The sequence below is a fragment of the Anolis carolinensis genome, chromosome 4 (assembly GCF_035594765.1).
Source record: "Anolis carolinensis isolate JA03-04 chromosome 4, rAnoCar3.1.pri, whole genome shotgun sequence".
NCBI classification, from domain to species: domain Eukaryota; kingdom Metazoa; phylum Chordata; class Lepidosauria; order Squamata; family Dactyloidae; genus Anolis; species Anolis carolinensis.
Genome location: NC_085844.1, coordinates 184,418,594 through 184,438,113, shown reverse-complemented (window position 1 = coordinate 184,438,113; position 19,520 = coordinate 184,418,594). Strand labels below are relative to the sequence as shown.

The window sequence follows — 19,520 nt, the reverse complement described above, 5'->3', positions numbered from 1 at the left end:
TATTCTCAGATGTGTCTCTATTTTTAATTATGCTTCAGCCATGCATATGATCAAATCTCTTTGTTACATCCCACCACCACAACTCCACACAGGTCACCAATAAACTGGAGCTCAATTTATCAACCATAGAAGAACTTTCACAATTCAGTACTGTAATGTGGATAACATGATTGATTTTGGGGAAGCAACAGTCACTGAAAAACTGACATAAATAATACCTTGATACAAATTATTTAAAAATTTATTAAGGTAAACAAAATGAGAACAGGATATTGTTAATTTGTGATAAAAATGACAATTAATATAGCGCTAAGACCCAGTAAAAGAATATTTACATGTCTTAAGAAGCAACAAGAAAGCCTGATCAAATTTGTCAGCCACAGGAGATCAGATATCCTATCCTACTTCTGCTATCCTGTGTCACATTTAAAAACATATTTTCTTTGTTGTTATGTCATGACTGTATGAAACCATGGGAATAGCTTCATCTGCTTTTATTGTGCATGTGCAAGAATGTTAGTAGACTCCGTGATGTGCTTGCTGCAGACAGCTGTTGTTACCCTTCGTTTAGTCCCTTATCTCTCAAGGTAAAAGACACATGGGGAATCCAAGAGAAACATTAATACTTCATAGTAGCAAGCTGTGTTTAGAATTGTCTCCAACAGGCACATGAACATAAGACAAGAATGCTCTCAGAAATAATGTGAAGGTCATGAAATTATCATCTCCTTGGGGAGACACCAGCAGTGCTTTCTATAGGGGAGCAGGGGATGTGTATCATTTCCCATATGAAGTCAGGCACAGCAGATAGACTATGTCAGTTCTTGGGATTTGTTGCAAGAAAAGAATCCAGAGAAAGTTGCCTTTTGCAGACACTGGCCTCTTCTGGCTTTGAATGGCTCGCATGTAGGGTGTCTCGTTTCCGCTTAACAACCTGCACAATCACACATGCAGATATCTTTAATACTGAAATGCCTGTGGCTGTATTTATACTCCAGCTTCCCACTGAACACTAGCCCCATCTTTGGGTCCTTGGGTCTAGGGGAAAAGCCAAACCATCATCATCTACATGGTATGATTGTAAGGAAGTGTAACTACAGGCAGTCCCTGAGATACAAATATTCGACTTACAAATGACTCATAGTTAAGAACGGGGGTGAGACAACAGGAAGTGAGAGAAATTCATTCCTATAAGAGTTATCATGGAGAAAAGGGGTCTCCACTGAAGCTCTCTCAGTAATCCTTGTTTCCACAACAAGCCATTTTTTTCAAAATCCAATTATCACATTGACAGAAGTAAAGTGAAATATTCTAAACAAACACCACATGGTTGTTAATCTTTTGGCTAGAGTTACACTTAAAATATGTACCTGTTCTGACTTTCATGCAAATTCACCTTAAAAATAAACCTACATAACCTATATTTTTCTTAACTTGGGGACTGCCTGTAGTAAGTTTCAAAGAAAAATTCTTTGACCGATAACTAATTCTGAAGTATGTACTTATTTTGTTTTGGGAATATTCACAAAATTGCAGTTCGCCTCTATCAAAATGATGAACTTACCTTGTCAGAACTGGTTTTAGAGCTCCATGCTTCATAGGCTTTCAAAATCTGAAAATAAGACGCCCCACATGACACTCAAAACCATTTAGCAGTGCATTAAATTGATAATTTAGTAATTGAAATGAAAGGTGGTATACAAATAAATTCTACTAATATCAGCATCCCATGCAAGCACCCAGTTTCAAAAGTGAAAATTAAAGGATGTGGTAGAGATGAGGCACTCCGTCTCTGCATCCTTATGCCCTTGGCTTCTCCACAGATAAAGATGTCCAGACGGTTTGTAAAAATTTCATTCAATACAAAGTTTGTGCCAAGCATGCAAGAGGTCAAGTAAACAGAAATGAACTCCCCTAAAATCATCTGTCTGTGACCAAAAGACCTGGCAAAGTGCTTACAAGTGTATTCATTCCGCACTGAAACCTTAGCACTAAACACACAAAGGTCTTTAGTGCCACCATGGGGACGTGGAACACTAGTATAAGACTATTTGTGACCTCACTTCCTTCAAATTCAGTATAGCAGGACTGCATATATTTGTTGTTTGGAACATTATCACTATTGATCATCTAGAACTACTTCTTACATCAGTGGAGCAGAACATTCACACACACACACACACACACACACAGGAACAGCTGAAACAAAACAAAACCTGTGTATCCCTTGCCTGAAAGTTACATACTGCTTATACCCCTTAGTGATATTAAATAGTTCAATTATTTTCAGATTCTATGGCTAACATTTCACATTGTTTTTCACCTGCATCTCTTTGGAGAAATGCAACCTGAAATTTGAAAATACCTAGCCGTCAGTATTCAGTACCTTTTTCATGGCTGTAGAAATAGCTGAGCTCTGGAATTCGGTTTTGGTCACCCATCGGGATGCTGGCAGCTCCACTTCTTTGTCACAGTTTTCCTCTTCTTTGTTCAGATTTAAAAAATAGATCACATATGTTTTGCGGATATGGGAGAAAACATGGAGGACCTGGTGAAGACAAGAGATGAGGGTAGAAATGGAGGCATAGTCAACACTGTGAACTGCCCTGTGTCCCCTTCAGGGTTGAGAAGGGCGGTATACCTTCGAGACCGCATTTCCCCCTATGAACCCGCACAACCTCTTTGCTCGTCGGGGGAGGCCCTCCTCTTGCTTCCACCAACTTCGCAGTTGCGGTTGGTGGGGACGAGGGAGAGGGCCTTCTCCGCCGTGGCCCCCCGGCTGTGGAACTCGCTCCCCAGGGAGATTAGGCAGGCCCCTACCCTACTTTCTTTCAGGAAGAGCCTGAAAACTTGGTTATTCCAGAAGGCCTTCGTTGACTGATCCTTGTGGGATCATGTTATTTACCTATTAAGCAGTAGACCCTCTGGATTGTTTTTAGGATTCATTCAGCACTTTAAGTATTACACCTGCTGTATAATTATCCCTCCCTGATAACTTGATATTGCTTTGCACCTTGGCCTGGATCTTTTGACCCAAATCGGGATTTTAATATTATTGTGTATATTGACTTTTATGACTGTTTTTAATCATGTTGAAGTTTTACTGCTCGGTTTAATGTTTTATCTGATTTGTGCTGTCGTGTCTGAGCATGGCCCCATGTAAGCCACCCTGAGTCCCTCCGGGGAGATGGGGCGGGATATAAGAATAAAATTATTATAAAAATTATTATTATATAAATGCTGCAAATAAATAAATAAATAAATAAATAATAGCCTATAGCTCAACAACATCCTCTTCTGGTGGACACGTTATGCAGTTCCTCAGCCAAGAAGTGGATAAAGCCCACCCTTGTAAAGAGAGGTTGAGCAGCAAGGTTTAAATGGAGAGCTTCTCCTTTCATTGCCTTGAAATAAGGATCTGCAGGTATATTAATAACTTGGGTAAGAGTGACATTTAGCTGGGAAAGAGAATGGTGCTTTATGGAACCAAAGCCTGTATTCATGTAAGAATAACTAAATATGAATAACTGAGCTGAACTACTCTGAGATAGACATACATTGATAACGACTCCAATAACATCTCAAATATGGTTGGGCTGTAAATCCTATATTGAGTATGATGGAAAGAGCTTGCTGGGAGATACTGGCTAAACACAAATAAATCCTGGCATGGTGCATTGCTGCTCATTTCTGTAGGATCTACTTTACCTCCCCAACATGCTGCAGGCGCCTTACTGCCACATCGCTACCAACCCAAGTCTGGAGGTGACCTGCGAGTGCTGATTTCAGTTGCTTCTCTTGTCCTGGCTCAAGGAGGAGGCTTGGAAACTCCCACAGCCCTGCCAGCAGTCCTACAAGGAAGCACATAGTCATTAGTGCAAATTCATGTGGCATAGTGGATGTGAGAATTTGTCCTCTTGGTGATACAAAGCCACATACAAAATGTTAAAACGTTAATATATTTTAATACAATGTTGATTATAGTGGTCCCTCTCTATCCACAGGCCTTGGAACTGCAGATTTAACAAGTGGCAAATTGAAAATAATTCTAAGGAATCAGGGCTTTAAAGATATTGCAGGACATCTCATCTCTCCCTTGTCCCACCTGGTGGCCTTGCATAAAGACTATGGTAAAAACTCTTCTGCAACAGTTCCCTGCTAAGGATGAAAAAGCTGTTGAGGATGAAAAGGGAGACTGAATTTCTTGCATATGGCATCTGACTTTGGGGTGTAGACAGGTGGTAAACCGAAAAGATCATGTAATGAAGGAGAGAGAAAAAAAGGTGAACTGTGTTGTTGAAGACTTTCATGGCCGGTTGCGGTGAGTTTTCCAGGTTGTATGGCCATGTACCAGAAGCATTCTCTCCTAACATTTCACCCACATCTATGGCAGGCATCCTCACAACCTCTGAGGATGCCTGCCATAGATGTGGGTGAAACGTCAGGAGAGAATGCTTCTGGAACATGGCCATACAGCCCAGAAAACTCAAAGAAGCCCCAAAGGGAAACTGATTTTCAGGGAGGCTGAAGCTTATGAGCACACAGGCAACTCCCTTTGGAATTTATTTCAGCTCCTTTCTTGTCCCTTTATGTAAAGGACTTGAGTGATGGATATGTTTTTATGGTATCTTCTGGGGATCCTGGAACCAATTCCATGGCTACAGAAGCCTCACTGTATACATTACAATATAATATTTCACAGAAACAACTGTGCATCATCTGCTGCATCAAGCACATGCTATGGCAGTAATGCTTGTTAGTGTCCAGTAACAAAAGCATTCTGGGAGATGCCTGGAACAACAACAATTCCTAAACAAGATACTGACAAAGAACCTGAGCTAGAAAACCTAGTTGTAAAATTAGCTAAAGGCATAGACTTGATTTTAATGGGAAGAACTGGACACTCTTAAGATCACTTAAAAAACAGGATGAGCTGGCTGTTACAAAGGTTTCTGAGATAATGCCCTCAGGAACTGCATTATATAAAGTTACTAGCTGTGCCCGGCCACGCGTTGCTGTGGCGAAGTCTGGTGGTATGGGAAATAAAGTATTGAGGAAGTGGTGGTAGTTAAGGTAAAGGGTAAAGGTTTTCCCCTGACATTAAGTCCAGTCGTGTCTGACTCTGGGGGTTGGTGCTCATCTCCATTTCTAAGCTGAAGAGCCGGCGTTGTCCGTAGACTCCTCCAAAGTCATGTGGTCAGCATGACTGCATGGAGCGTCGTTACCTTCCCGCCGCAGAGGCACCTATTCATCTACTCTCATTTGTATGTTTTCGAACTTCTGGGTTGGGAGAAGGTGGGGCTAATAGTGGGGGCTGTGTTCATCTGCGACCTTTGGGTGCAGAAGTTCAGCAGCTCAGCGGTTTAACACGCTGCGCCATCAGGAGAGATTATTTTCTCAAGGTTGTGAATATACAATATTTCTGATTGTTTTTTGTCTGTTGGAGGGAAGTATGAATGTTGGAATTAGGGAAAATGATTAGCATGTAATGGGCTTGCAGCTTTAAAGCCTGGCTGTTTTCTGGCTGAGTGAATTTTTTGTTGGGAGGTGTTAGCTGGCCCTGATTGTTTCCTGTCTGGAATTCCCTTGTATCAATGTTCTAATAATTATTCCATTTGTGAATGATTATTACTGTAATAATAATAATAATAATAATTTACTCTTATTTTGAATTGTTAATACATTGTTGGATGATTATCAGTGTTATAATAATTATTATTATGACAGCCTTGAATGTTTATTATAGTTGTAATAATAATAACTTGTTATGATTAGTTATTATTGTATTGTTGAATGATTATTACTGTTATAATAACAATAATAAATTACTATTATTATTGGTTACTATTACATTCTTAAATGATGACCAGTTATTATTATATTAATAATAATGATTACTGACAGGGAAGGGAAAGGTGAGGGCGATAGGGCTTGAGAGGGAAAAAAGGGGTGCTGCTGAGGCATTGGAGGGGTTGTCATTTGTGGGTGAGAACAACAACAACCACAATAACAACAGAAAAGGGGGGGGCTCAGCCTGGGCCAACTTGGGCCTTCCCTCCAGTTGTTTTGGGCGCCAACTTCCACCCTTCCTGGTCTGAGGCTGTTTACTTTCCCCCCCGTCAGCCGTTTAACGAGGGGGGAAAGGAAGGGGCCTGAGGCCGGGAAGGGCGGGGCTTGGCACCCAAAACAACTGGAGGGGAGGTCCAGGCTTGCTCGAGGGCCATACCCTCCTCTTCCCCCCTCACCTTGAAGTCCTCAGAGAAGAACCGGGGAAGAAGTCCTTGAGGCGGGCCAGGGTGCAGACGGCACTGCGGAGGGCCCGGTAGGAGGAAGGCCGAGGCCAGGAGGAGGAGAGAGGGTGAGGCGGGGGTCCGCGGGGCCTTCCTGGCGCTGAGGGGAGGGGAGAGGGGCGGGAGGAGGGGGCTGCTCGGCGACCCTCCATGGGTCCTGAGGGGGGAGGAGATTGAGGGGGAGAGGGCAGAGGAATCCACCTTCCTGCCTTCCTTCAGCCCAGGTCCAGCTATGGCGAGGTGTTTGTGAGGCCTCCTGGGTGAGGATGATGTGTGTGTGTGCGCGCGGGAAGGGAGGAGAGGGCGGTGTGCGCGCAGGCGCAGACCGCCTGTTGCGGTTTTTGGGCTTTTGTTGGCCCTGTGATTGTGTTTGCCATCTAATTGTGCTGTATCTTACTGGAGCCGTGGATGATGGGTTATGTGGCCAAATTTCAAGGTTGGAGGGCCTTTACTTTTGTTGTTTTGTGCATCGCCCTGATGCCATTACTCTTTTATATATATATATATATATATATATATATATATATATATATATATATATATATATACACACACATAATAAAAGTGAAAATATGTATGTGTGTATGTGCCTGGGATGTCCACTTACACAGACAGGCTCCCACTTCCACAAATAGCTATAGCTCCCACTATGCAGGAGACACCAATGGCCCTCTCTCCAATGACATTGCAGGTTATAGTGAGTGCCGTGAATATGTACAACCCCTGCCAGTGTCTTCCACAAACACCATACTGCCCGCCACCCAAGTGAAGGCTTTCATACAGGCATAATTTCATCCTAGATTTTACGTGTTTCCTCCACCACAGACACTCCAGTGTTTCTTAGTCTCTCCATTGGTGTGGAATTTGCATGACCCAGTCCACTGCCTCTCCCATAACCCTTTCCTACTCTTTTCTATGGTGCACAGCAAACAGAGCAGAATTGATCAGCAACTGAACATACTGGAAGGGTTTGAGGGACTGACTCAACATGATGAAAGTTGTAGTTCACCCTGCACCAAGACAGAGCACTGTGACCCCCCACCAGCAATGATCCTGGGCCAAATTTGGCACACAGAAGCCCCGTGACCAACGAAAAATACTTGAGAGGTTTTGGAGCAATTGACCTTGATTTATAGGAGTTGTAGCTCACATCCAGAGAGCACTGTGAACCCAAAGAACAATGGATCTGGACCAAACTTGGCACATATACCCGATATGCCCAAATTTGAATACTGGTGGGTTTTGGGGGGAATTGCCCTTGACACTTGGGAGTTGTAGGTACTGGGATTTAAAGTTCACCTGCAATCAAAGAGCACTCTGAACTTCACCAAAGATGGACCTGGACCAAACTTGGCACACAGAACCCCCATGACCAACAAAAAATACCAGAGGGCTTTGGGGGGAATTCACCTTAATTTGGGGGAGTTGTAGTTCACCTACATACAAATAGCATTGTGAATTCAAGCAACATTGCACGCATGCCTGATTCACCCAAATTTGAATGTTTGAGGGGTTTGGGAAGGATAGACCTCAATTTCTGGGAGTTGTAGTTCACCTACAACCAGAGAAACTGTGAACCCCACTGACGATGGACCTGGCTCAAACTAGGCACACAGAATCACTATGATCAACTGAATATACTGGAGGGGTTTGGGGGAAACTGACCTTCATTTCTGGGAGTTGTAGTTCACCGACAGCAAGAGATACTGTGACCATCACCAATAATGGATCTGGACCAAACTTGGCACACAGAACCCCCATGACCAACTGAACCTACTGGAGGGAATTGAGGGGGACTGACTCACCATGGTGGGAGTTGTAGTTCATCCTACAGCCAGAGAGTACACTGAATCCTACCAATCATGCATCTAGAGCAACTTGCCAAACATAACACATTTTTACTACTGATGGAGTTTCAGGGGTCATGATGTGAGTTGTAGTTGACCCTCAGCCTTATACATTTTGTAAAATAAAAAAAGACTTTTTCAAATAGCCCGGGCAGGGTACCCAAGCTAGTATTATACAAATTATCACAAGATAGGAAGGCCATTATTGAGGATACATTATTTTCCTTAGTAACTGAACTGATATTCCCCAGGCAAAATTGTGTATATCTTTACTATTGTTGAGGGAAGAGGTGCATCAACAATTCATTTTGTTTTCTTCTTTTATTTCAACTGCATCATAGTCTTTTAACAGGCAACTAAACTCGAGCAAACTTCAGCAGTGCAGGCACTCACTTTCTGCAGCCTCTTACTAAGTCTCTTACACACTTCAACTTAAAATCACATGTGTCATTCCAGGGAAAACCTCTCCTTCCCACTAAATGCTCACACAAAAGCAATGTGCGTTGTTTTTCTCTTTTTTAATACACAAAGATATACTGTGGGCTTATCACACATTTGCACACACACTTCTTTAGTTGGTGAAGAAAGAGGATGTTTGGCTGGGGAAGGAATAATAGTTTGCCACCTGAAAATAGTTCCCTTTTTTCAGAAATACCTATTTGTGAAGCATTTACCTGAGCTGGGTCTCTGTACAATAAGATACTCTGGTTCCCCACCAATGCTTCTCCGCTGGAGCACACACGTGGCTGTATGTTCGATTCTTGGCTTCTTCTTAGTGACCTTTCTGGGGAAATTGGCCACCCCAAGACTGGGATCCCACGGCTCTGAAGTAGGCAGGCAGAAAGAGCAACTCCCTGTAGTGGTGGCTGCAAATGAGAAGAAAAGAATTTGATTCAAATTCACTTAGTAAACCAGATGATGCTGTCCATCCCATGATAGTGAACTAGTGTTCTAATACTGGCTATGTATCAGGCAGATGTAACAGATTGTATGACTTTCTACTTCAATATGCATCCACTCAACAGTCGTATAACGGAAAAACCTACAAAATTTAGACAACTTATCAGAAGGAAATGGCAGCTGGACTGCAAAACCTGGAGAACAGATACTTAATGGCAGGGAAAATAATAATGTTGGCTAGCATTTATTTATTCCCTCAGTTGACTGCTACTAGGGATATGAACCTCTGCATTTAGGAGTATATATTTCTGTTTCATCTTATGCACATGCAGTTACAAATATAACAATAAAATCCATAAAATAATTTATTCACATGGCGGAGAACAGATTGTTTTCTAAAAGCACTTTTTTTCAGAATTGAAAGAACATTTTCAAGTTGGTCACCTGAACACACTAAAGTTTTCTTTCACTTGAGGGGAACCTAATAGTGCCACAGAACTCAAGGAAATGCAGGAGGAAAAAATATTCTATTTATTAAGCTCCAGCTGCTGTTATCTGCCCAGGCTGACTTGGTCACCAAACCAAGGAGAAATGCCCACTATGGTTCCAGCAGTCCTGGATCTCAGTCCATCTTTCACAGAAATTAAAACACAGTGGTCTGGAAACCAGGGACATCTGAACACAAATATGCCTTTTTAAGGACAGTCTGACTTTGCTGACAGTAGCCCATTCCTCCTTCTTGAAGCATCTTTCTTGAATGGTAGAGAGAGAAAGGAAAGAGCGATTTCTTGAGAATGAATAACCTAGAGTTTTCCTGCTGTTATAAACGTCAATAAATATCAGTTCCCTGTGCCAATAAATAACCTGGCAATACAAGGTGTATTAACACTCACCACATTCTTCCACATCTGGCAAGTGGGAGTACTTCGAGGCTGCTTTTCCTAGCAGTCTCTCTCCAGAAAGTACCAGATCCTTCTCCACCTGCAAAAGAGGAAGATTTCAGTCACTTATGAATAGCAGAAGTGTGAATGAGAGTCACACTTCTCCTCCACAGATTTTCTCCTCTAGAATTTCAGTGTCTCTTGGTTCATGATCAAGTTTTGTAGGAGCCTCCGGTGGCGTAGTGGATTAAAGCCTTGTGACTTGAAGGTTGGGTTGCTGACCTGAAGGCTGCCAGGTTCAAATCCAACCCGAGGAGAGTGCGGATGAGCTCCCTCTATCAGCTTCAGTTTCATGCAGGGACATGAGTGAAGCCTCCCACAAGGATGGTAAAAACATTAAAAAACCACCAAAAAAATATCCAGGAATTCCCTGGGCAACGTCCTAGCAGACGGCCAATTCTCTCACACCAGAAGCAACCTGCAGTTTCTCAAGTCGCTCCTGACACGAAAAAAAATCAAGTTTAGTGCTAACAAAGCTATGATTCCAGTACTGAAAATCCCAAGTCAGTATGGAAAGATGCTGTTTAATATACACAGCATTTAAAGAATTATGATGAATTAGACATTGTTATGTGGAAGGAATTGGAAAAGATTTGTGGTTTAGGATATTATAAAATACCAACTCACATTTAGATTACTTTGTTAGACTAGCACTGCAATCCTATACACAGATACTAATCCAATTACATGCAATGAAGAGTTAGTTCTATGTAAATGAACAGGACTGCAATCTTAGACACATTTAATAGCAAGGATAACCCTCTGAAGCCACCTTTGGAAGACTGAAATCTTGAAAGACAGCAAATACTGCAATACTAAATAAGAAATATGGAACACAGTGAGAACTTCTCATGAAGCATGCACTGCATGGAAGTCTGCAGTATCCCGTCTTTCCCTGACAGACAGACACACAGACAGACACACAGATAAATAATAAATTCACACATAAATGGAGTGAATGTTGACTGCAGTAAGCCCTTCACAGATTCTATGTCCCCTTTCCAGCAAATATTAATCTGATTCCACAGCAGGACAACACAGGTTGGACTAGAACACAGAGAAGAGAAAGGATCCTACTCACTCTGTGATAAGCCCTACAGTGCTGCTTCACTGGACACTCTGTGCATAAGGGTGTCTTGGGGGTACACACAGTTGCCCCCAATTCCATCATTGCTTGATTAAAGTCACCTGGATGAGTTGGATCCACCAGACTGTTGGCTAAAGCCCTAAAAACAGGAGACAGCTACATTAGCAAACTGAACAGTTATGTACACGGCAAAGGCCTGTGAAGAAATACCTACAATCATGGGGTGGTGAAATGAGTTGTGTGTGAAATAAGGGTCTTGGGGAGAGCAGTAATCTTTTCTTCATCAATAAGCCTGGAGATACTGGCTGTGACAATAATTGGCAGGAGTGTATTGCAGTGAAAAATGGCATGGAATCCCTAATTTTAGCGAGGAGCTGTAGATTTCATAGCATGGGGTTTCCAAAAGGAGCTATATTTTGAACAAATTTGCATTTTGTATACCAGAGCTTTTTAAACTTTTCTGCTTGGGACCCCTTTTAACCTGAGAAATTTTTATGTGACTCCAAGTATATAGTAGGTATATAAATTAGATATAAAATAAAAATTTAAAGAGAATAAATCAGCATTCACAAGGCTTGCTAATCAGACGGGTTTTCCTCTGGAGAACAGCTGATGCATTTTCTGCAGAATCCACTGTAAACAGCTCACACTGTTGTTGACAGATTCATGTAAATGTCTAAAACAGCCACTAGATTTATTATTGCAATTTTTGGGGCCCCCAACACTGAGCTAAAGGGACTCCATTTGGGGTCGGGCACATAGTATACAAAACAGCGCTCTATAGTAAGTTCCTAATCCTTCTAGAGTAATTTTTAACATAAGTTTCACTGGTTCAAATGGGACCTACTTACATATACAGGATTGGATTCTTTATCTGCATAAATCTTTCCCCTACCTTTTCAGTTATTACTTCTCTTGGTCCTTGTGATAATGATGAAATTAAGACTTTCTGTGATTTAAATCTACATACTCAACATACAGGAATCTCCTACTATGCTATCAGTAATGGAGGACTACTTAACAACCATCTGTTTACAATTAGGAACTGGCGGGATCTTGCCAGCTAGTACTAATTTCCACTTTGGATTTCAGATGGAGACCAGGTGTTATTTATTTTCTTGTCTTGCTTCCGTAAATAATCCACTTTCCTTATGCCCCAAAGCAATGCTTATATCTGTACAATTCTCCCTCTTTTGCTTACCAAAGTCTGTCAGCGACAGCTGAACTTGTGGGATCAGCACCAATGGCTCGTGCACGGCACAAGACTCGAATTACGTTTCCATCTACCACACCTGTCACCTGGATGTGTTGGATAATATAGGACCACAATGAACAGTAAAACAATTGTTAATAGATTTGTCAGACCTTTCATTTCAAGCATCATCGATAGGAAGACCAATGCATCTAAGACCAGCTTCACAATGACTCCATGATGGATACTTGACCTGCAACTCAAGAAATCTCTCCCCTGCCTCTTGAGTCTGTGGGCAGTTTTTCCTTCCTCCATCGCCAATATGAGGAATAATACTGATATCAAAGAAGTTTTATTGTGTGTTGAGGATATATCCAAATATTTTCCCCGCTATTTGTGCACAATGGGCATGGAGTAGTAAATATTTCCTCTTTTCACACTGAGATTCCACCACGCTCTTCACTGCTTTTGCTCAGCTGGTTGGTGCGGTTTCCTCAGCTTTTCTCTGCGCCCATCAACTTTAAATTATACTTTGCCCCTATTGGCATGTAGATCAGGAACTTGGCATCCTGGACAACTGGGATGGAAAGGGCAGCCCACAGGGAGTCTTTCCTATATGCCACCATGTATTCCCTAGAGCTCCCCGTATTCTGTGAGACAGTTGTTGGGCAAGAAGAACACAATTTTCAACAGGAAGAAAAACCTCAGTGAGCAATATTCCCCTGCATGTAAACTGCACTTCTTCCAACCTTCGATATGGACAATCAGTATATTGTTCACAGAAGGATAGGTGCAGGCTGCTTACACGTAACATAAAGCAAAGCTATCCATCAGATTGCAGCCTAATTACCTGGCCAAATGCGATGGATGCTACAGCTCCTGCAGTATACTTCCCAACTCCTGGCAACAACTTCTGCAGCTCCTCTGCTGTCCTGGGCATGTGGCCTGCCATCTGGGACACCACCTGCAGGAGAAAGATGGAAAATAATAATAATAATAGTAAAGGCAAAGATCGAAAAATCAGCTGATGACCCAAAGTGCAGACTGTGCAAGGAAACCGATGAAACCATTGATCATATCCTCAGCTGCTGTAAGAAAATTGCACAGACAGACTACAAACAGAGGCACAACTATGTGGCCCAAATGATTCATTGGAACCTATGCCTCAAATATCACCTCCCTGCAGTTAAGAACTGGTGGGATCACAAACCTGCAAAAGTTGTGGAAAATGAACACGCAAAGATACTGTGGGACTTCCGAATCCAGACTGACAAAGTTCTGGAACACAACACACCAGACATCACAGTTGTGGAAAAGAACAAGGTTTGGATCATTGATGTTGCCATCCCAGGTGACAGTCGCATTGAAGAAAAACAACAGGAAAAACTCAGCCACTATCAGGACCTCAAGATTGAACTTCAAAGACTCTGGCAGAAACCAGTGCAGGTGGTCCCGGTGGTGATGGGCACACTGGGTGCCGTGCCAAAAGATCTCAGCCGGCATTTGGAAACAATAGACATTGACAAAATTACGATCTGCCAACTGCAAAAGGCCACCTTACTGGGATCTGCACGCATCATCCGAAAATACATCACACAGTCCTAGACACTTGGGAAGTGTTCGACTTGTGATTTTGTGAAACGAAATCCAGCATATCTATCTTGTTTGCTGTGTCATACAACGTCGTTGTGTCAATAATAATAATAATAATAATAATAATTTATTTATATACCGCTCTATCTCACCAAAGGGACTCAGGGCGGTTTCCAAAGAGTACAAATACAAATACAAAACAACATAAAATAAAATATAACAAAAATACATTATAGATAAAACACAGCAATTTCAGTTAAAAAACAATCGCAGTGACAGCCTTTGATCAACCATGCCACAAGCAACTTGCTACACAAAGGGCAGCTGCAGAAAACAAGGTGAAGAAATGTCCAGAACTGCAAGTTAAACCACACTGCTGTAATATATTCATAATAGCCAAGGCAGGGCAAGTACATTTTTACCAACAGCACTATCCATACAGATATAATGCTGAAAATATGAATATCTCTTTAATAAGGAAATTATCCTTCTGCTGATAAAATATTGTGAAGCTAAAACATGTTTTCAGAGGAAGAGTATAAGGTAAATGTCACATGTAAATATATATGGGGGGAATTTGAACAACTTTTCTATAAGGCTTGCCTTCAGCTTCCAGGAGTCCCTCAGCCCTTGTTATTTATGAACTCTTGTTATTTATGAACATTTTCCTGCCAACATCAAATGTCTCAATCACATCTGAACAGTAATTACTGTGTATTACTTATACCACCTACGTATTTCCAAAGCAACTATGGGATAAAAGCAATAATCAGCCTTCCTTTGTGACTTGTAATTACAGAAGGAAAAACATCTTCTTGAGAGAGGAAAAAAACACATTATCAGCCCAAACCATGCTATCAGCTACCTTGCGTGCACCTTCCTGGAGCCTCTTCCCTCGGGAATAGTAGCCAAGCCCAGACCATAGCTCATTCACCTCCTATTCCCAAACAGAAAAAAGAAATTAGGGAAAATGTTAATGTGGAAAAAAGGGAAAACCAAAGCTCTACCCTCCATTCACACATGCATGATGTAAGCACCCACACCCCCTCCTGCATTCACATTCTTACCTCTAGTGAAGCCTTAGCAAGCTCCTGCAAAGTTGGCCATTTCTGCACCACAAAGAAAAACAGTGACTTGTTTACAGAGTCTACAAAGCAGAATGCATGCACAGCTAAAATTGAATCCCATTCTGGAAAAAAGTTGGGGCATACATTCAATAAATAAATAATGTGCTACAGAAAAGAAAGAAGCTCAGCATCACCTGCATCCAGCGATTGTAGTAGCTGATCACTGAAGCCACTTGGGTTTGCTGAAGCATGATCTCAGATACCCACACTACATACACACAAAGAGAAAACATTAGGATATTAGAGGTTCTGATTCTTACCTCTCTTTTATTGTAATTTAAATGTTAGCAATGAGTTATAACAACCATGTTGAAATACTTTTCTTCCTCTATGATTCTCACCTGATTCTTTCCTCAAATCTTCCTGATTCTGCTTAGCTAGTGGGAGGTGCTGCTAAATAGACTTTAGGCGCAATTGCAAGAAATGCAGTGTCTTATTTTGAACAATCTATTCAATCTCAAGACTGTTCAGCTCAGGAAAACTTGTTTGACATGACAATCTTTCCTCCCTCTAAATGCTAAACTACTGCCATACCCTGACCAATTTGCTATTATGTTTAATTGGCTTTAATGCAAAAACAAAAAAAATTTTTTCCATGCAACAAAACATCAGTTTTTTTTCCATGCAACAAAACATCAACTCCCACATTGCAGCTACCAGTCTTTCTCACCAGCATAGGCTCGTCTGTCAGCATCAGTTTCACTTGTAGCCTGTTAAAAATGATATGGGAACTTTAGGAAGAAGACCTAGGTCTTTAAAAACAACAAAGTCATTTTTAAGCACTCTTGATCCTACATGACACCTTACCATTTTCCTCCAGGGAAGGTCCCGTTTGCATTTATTGTACCAGGTAAGTAACCTCTTACGGAAATCTTTGATTTCGGCTGCATCGCTGAAAGTATGGAAGAAACACTGTTGACTGGGTACTTCTGAAACAAAGACAAACCAGTTAATTTTTTTGGAGTGGCCACTTCTGTGAACAGTACGGAGCAAGTAAAACTATAAAAAGTTGATAAAATCTGCAACCATCCCATTTCTGACAAAGCTAGAAGAGGTATTTCTTTTGGCATAATCTCCAAATATACTCCAAACATGTGCCTTTTAAAACCATGGTCAGTAATATAAATACAAATAAATATGCCACATAAAATAAACATGCATATAGTAAATAAATGAACAAAGAAATCCTTAGATGTCTGCTTGGTCACAAGGGTATGCAAAGAGTAGTAAAATGATATCTTGTTGCTGCAAATGAGTTTGTTCGTTCAGAACACAACATAGCACTTCTGCTGACTACATATTCAAAGTACAGTACATTTTTAATCTTAAAAAATACAATACTACAATGATTAAAAGTCCTTTACAAACATTTCAATAACCTTGATAACTACAGGAAGCACTGCTAGAGTGGAAGCAAAGAAGACACATGCTTTCATATTCTGTGTAGTTTTCCTTATATTCCCAAATCCTCTATCAAGAACAGTCTATGTTTATTAGCACTTCCCAGAACGAGTGATGGATTAATCCATAAAAGGTTTACAACCCCAGTTCTCTGATTCAGTCTTTGAATTTGCAACCAAAAGAGAAGCAGAGGAGAGTTCGGCAGTTGTTATTTAAAGCGAACTATGAAAACATAGAGCCTCGGTGGCCAAGTGTGTTAAAGCACTGAGCTGGAGACCAAAAGGTCCCAGGTTCAAACCCCGGGAGCGGCCGCTGTTAGCTCCAGCTCCTGCCAACCTAGCAGTTCAAAAACATGCCAATGTGAGTAGATCAATAGGTACCGCTCAGGCGGGAAGGTAACGGCGTTCCATGCAGTCATGCCGGCCACATGACCTTGGATGTGTCTACGGACAACGCTGGCTCTTCGGCTTAGAAATGGAGATGAGCACCAACCCCCAGAGTCTGACATGACTGGACTTAACGTCAGGGGAAACCTTTACCTTTATGAAAACATAGCTAGGAAGACTAATTTCTCTTTCGTTTCATATTACAGTAGAGTCTCACTTATCTAAGCTAAACGGGCCGGCAGAACCTTGGATAAGCGAGTATCTTGGATAATATGGAGGGATTAAGGAAAAGCCTATTAAATTTATTTATTTATTTATTTCCATCATTTCTATGCCGCTCTTCTCACCCGAAGGGACTCAGGGCGGCTCACAATCTGGCAAAATTCAATGCCGTATACAGTACAAAAAATAAAACATAGGCAATTAAAACAATCAATTTAGCATAATACAATAAATACATTTAAAACAGTAAAATAAAAATACTTAAACCATTCGTCCACAAAAACCTTGCATGTAAACCTTAATCCGGACCGAGTCAAAGCCAACATAATTCATTCATTAAACGCTTGTTCACAAAGCTAGGTCTTCACCTTTTTTTAAACATCAAATTAGGTAATCATTTTACAAATTAAGCACCAAAACATCATGTTATACAACGAATTTGACAGAAAAATACACAGTAGTGTTATGTTGTAATGATTGTATTTACAAATTTAGCACCAAAATATGATATATTGAAAACATTGACTACAAAAATGCCTTGGATAATCCAGAACCTTGGATAAGTGAGACTCTACTGTATATAAATTCCTGTCCTGCTTCATACAGAATGTCTTTTTTTTTGCCCACCTTTGCTGAGTGTAATGTCATCTTCATATTTAGTTGGTGATTTCTGTTTCTTTGCAATGTTCTGTTGTGTTCTCAGCTTGTTGCATGTTGACAGTCGATGTTTAATCATTGCCAAGCTAAGAACGGCAGAGACCATGTTACTCTCAGATTAGATTCTTCAAACACAATTTTAGAGTTTTGGATACCACTTTGTATATAATGCCCTGCATTCCATCATAACAGGAACATAGATCTTTAAAAAATCATCTTTAATCTTTACAAAATTAAAAGTGAAATACAGGTTGAGCATCCCTTATCCAGAATTCCAAATGTGAAATCACCCACATGGGTGGCTGAGGCAGTGACACCTTTGCTTTCTGATGGTTCAATGAACTTTGTTCCATGCATAAAAATATTTAAAGTATGTATAGAATTACCTTCAGGCTATGTGTTTAAGGTGTATAAACTCCACATATGGACTTTGGTTTTAATTTCAAGATATCTCATTTATGTACAGCTATCTCAAAGTAAAAAATAAATAATCCCGCAATCGAAAACACTTTTGGTCTAAGCATTTCAGACAGGAGAATCTCAACATGTATAACCCAATCTTAATCATTCTTTTAGGGTTTATATGTGCAACAGAAAAACCAGAACCCTGTGGTAACAAAAATATTACATCATTTGACAAGGGACATGGACATCAAGGGTACATCTACACTGCTGAATTAATGTAATCTAAGTGCGATGGCTCAGTGCTGTGGAATAGTGGGGGTTGTAGTTTTACAAGGGCTGTAGCTTTCTCTGCTGAAGACTGCTGCTGCCTCACCAAACAACATATCCCAGGATCCCATAGCATTGAGCCATGGCAATTTAAAGTGTCAAACTATATTCATTCTACAGTGTAGATGTGCTGCTTAATCTTCTTTTCCCACTTGCATGTTGTTATGAGACTGTCGAAGCAACCAAATGTCTTCAGTTTAGGGTGCAATTGTTAAGAGAGAGTTTGTTGGTCTGTGTCTGTTTCCAGGTGGGAAAAGTGCTGCTTTTGTAATAAAATGGTTATATTACTTATGGAGTGAAATGACTTTTTAAAAATAAGTTCTGAATAAGTACATTGAAAATTATGAGCCAGGATACATCTACTCAGACATCAATCCCCTTGAACTCAGTGATGCATATTCTCATTAAAAAGTATTGCCTTATGAACATGTAATAGAGATGTTCAATGTGTTGTCGAAGGCTTCCATGGCTGGAATCACAGTTGCTGTGAGTTTTCCGGGCTGTATGGCCATGTTCCAGAAGCATTCTCTCCTGACGCTTCGCCCATATCTATGGCAGGTATCCTCAGAGGTTACGAGGTATGCTGGAAACTAGGCAAGTGGGGTTTATATATCTGTGGCATATTCAGGATGGGAGATAGAACTCTTGTCTGTTTGGAGCAAGTGTGAATGTTGCAGTTGCCCATCCCGATTCGCATTTAATAGCCTTGCAGCTTCAAAGCCTGGCTGCTTCCTTCCTGGGGAAATCCTTTGCTGCGGGTTGTTAACTGGCCCTGACTGTTTCTGTAATAGAGATTTTGCATTACGATGCTGTTGTAATATTGAGCTCAAGAAATGCATTCAGAAGGGGTGTTTTTAATCCCATGTGATAGTTAGGGATGGAGACCTGAGCTCAAAACGAATTAAGCATAATCCTACCTCGTGTCTTTGTTGCTATTGCTCCCTCCTTGCCCCGCGCGCCTTACTTGGGAGTTCTAAAGCGAGGCAGCGCAGAGCCAATCAAAACGACGCACTGGCTTCCGTATTTCTGTGAACCAATCAAAACGAGGCATGGCTTCCGCATTTCTGTGAACCAATCAAAGAGAGTCATGGCTTCAGTCTTTTCTACCAAGAGAAGGCTCAGAAAGGGGAAGGGCGAGACTCGCA

At 41.1% G+C, this 19,520-nt stretch overlaps 1 protein-coding gene across 4 annotated transcripts; it reads right to left on the bottom strand.

Annotated features, from left to right (window-relative positions):
• Positions 1 to 223: 223 nt before the first annotated feature.
• On the bottom strand, positions 224 to 19,413 carry mutyh (mutY DNA glycosylase). Of its 4 annotated transcripts, none has more exons than XM_008109526.3 (16): positions 19,293 to 19,404; positions 17,614 to 17,729; positions 15,785 to 15,906; positions 15,648 to 15,687; positions 15,112 to 15,185; positions 14,918 to 14,959; positions 14,716 to 14,787; positions 13,108 to 13,221; positions 12,267 to 12,364; positions 11,060 to 11,204; positions 9,931 to 10,018; positions 8,812 to 9,003; positions 3,709 to 3,851; positions 2,387 to 2,548; positions 1,565 to 1,612; positions 224 to 934 (listed from the first exon to the last, which is right to left on the bottom strand). In XM_008109526.3, exons 2-16 carry the CDS (start codon positions 17,720 to 17,722, stop codon positions 818 to 820), a joined length of 1,566 nt encoding a protein of 521 aa, XP_008107733.1. In that variant the 5' UTR covers positions 17,723 to 17,729; positions 19,293 to 19,404; the 3' UTR covers positions 224 to 817. The 4 variants fall into 4 exon arrangements, with proteins under 4 accessions (XP_008107733.1, XP_008107736.1, XP_062835698.1 ...); XM_062979627.1 differs by lacking the exon at positions 224 to 934 and adding an exon at positions 948 to 1,038; XM_008109529.3 differs by lacking the exons at positions 15,648 to 15,687; positions 17,614 to 17,729 and having other exon boundaries at positions 19,293 to 19,413.
• Between the last annotated feature and the right edge of the window lie 107 nt (positions 19,414 to 19,520).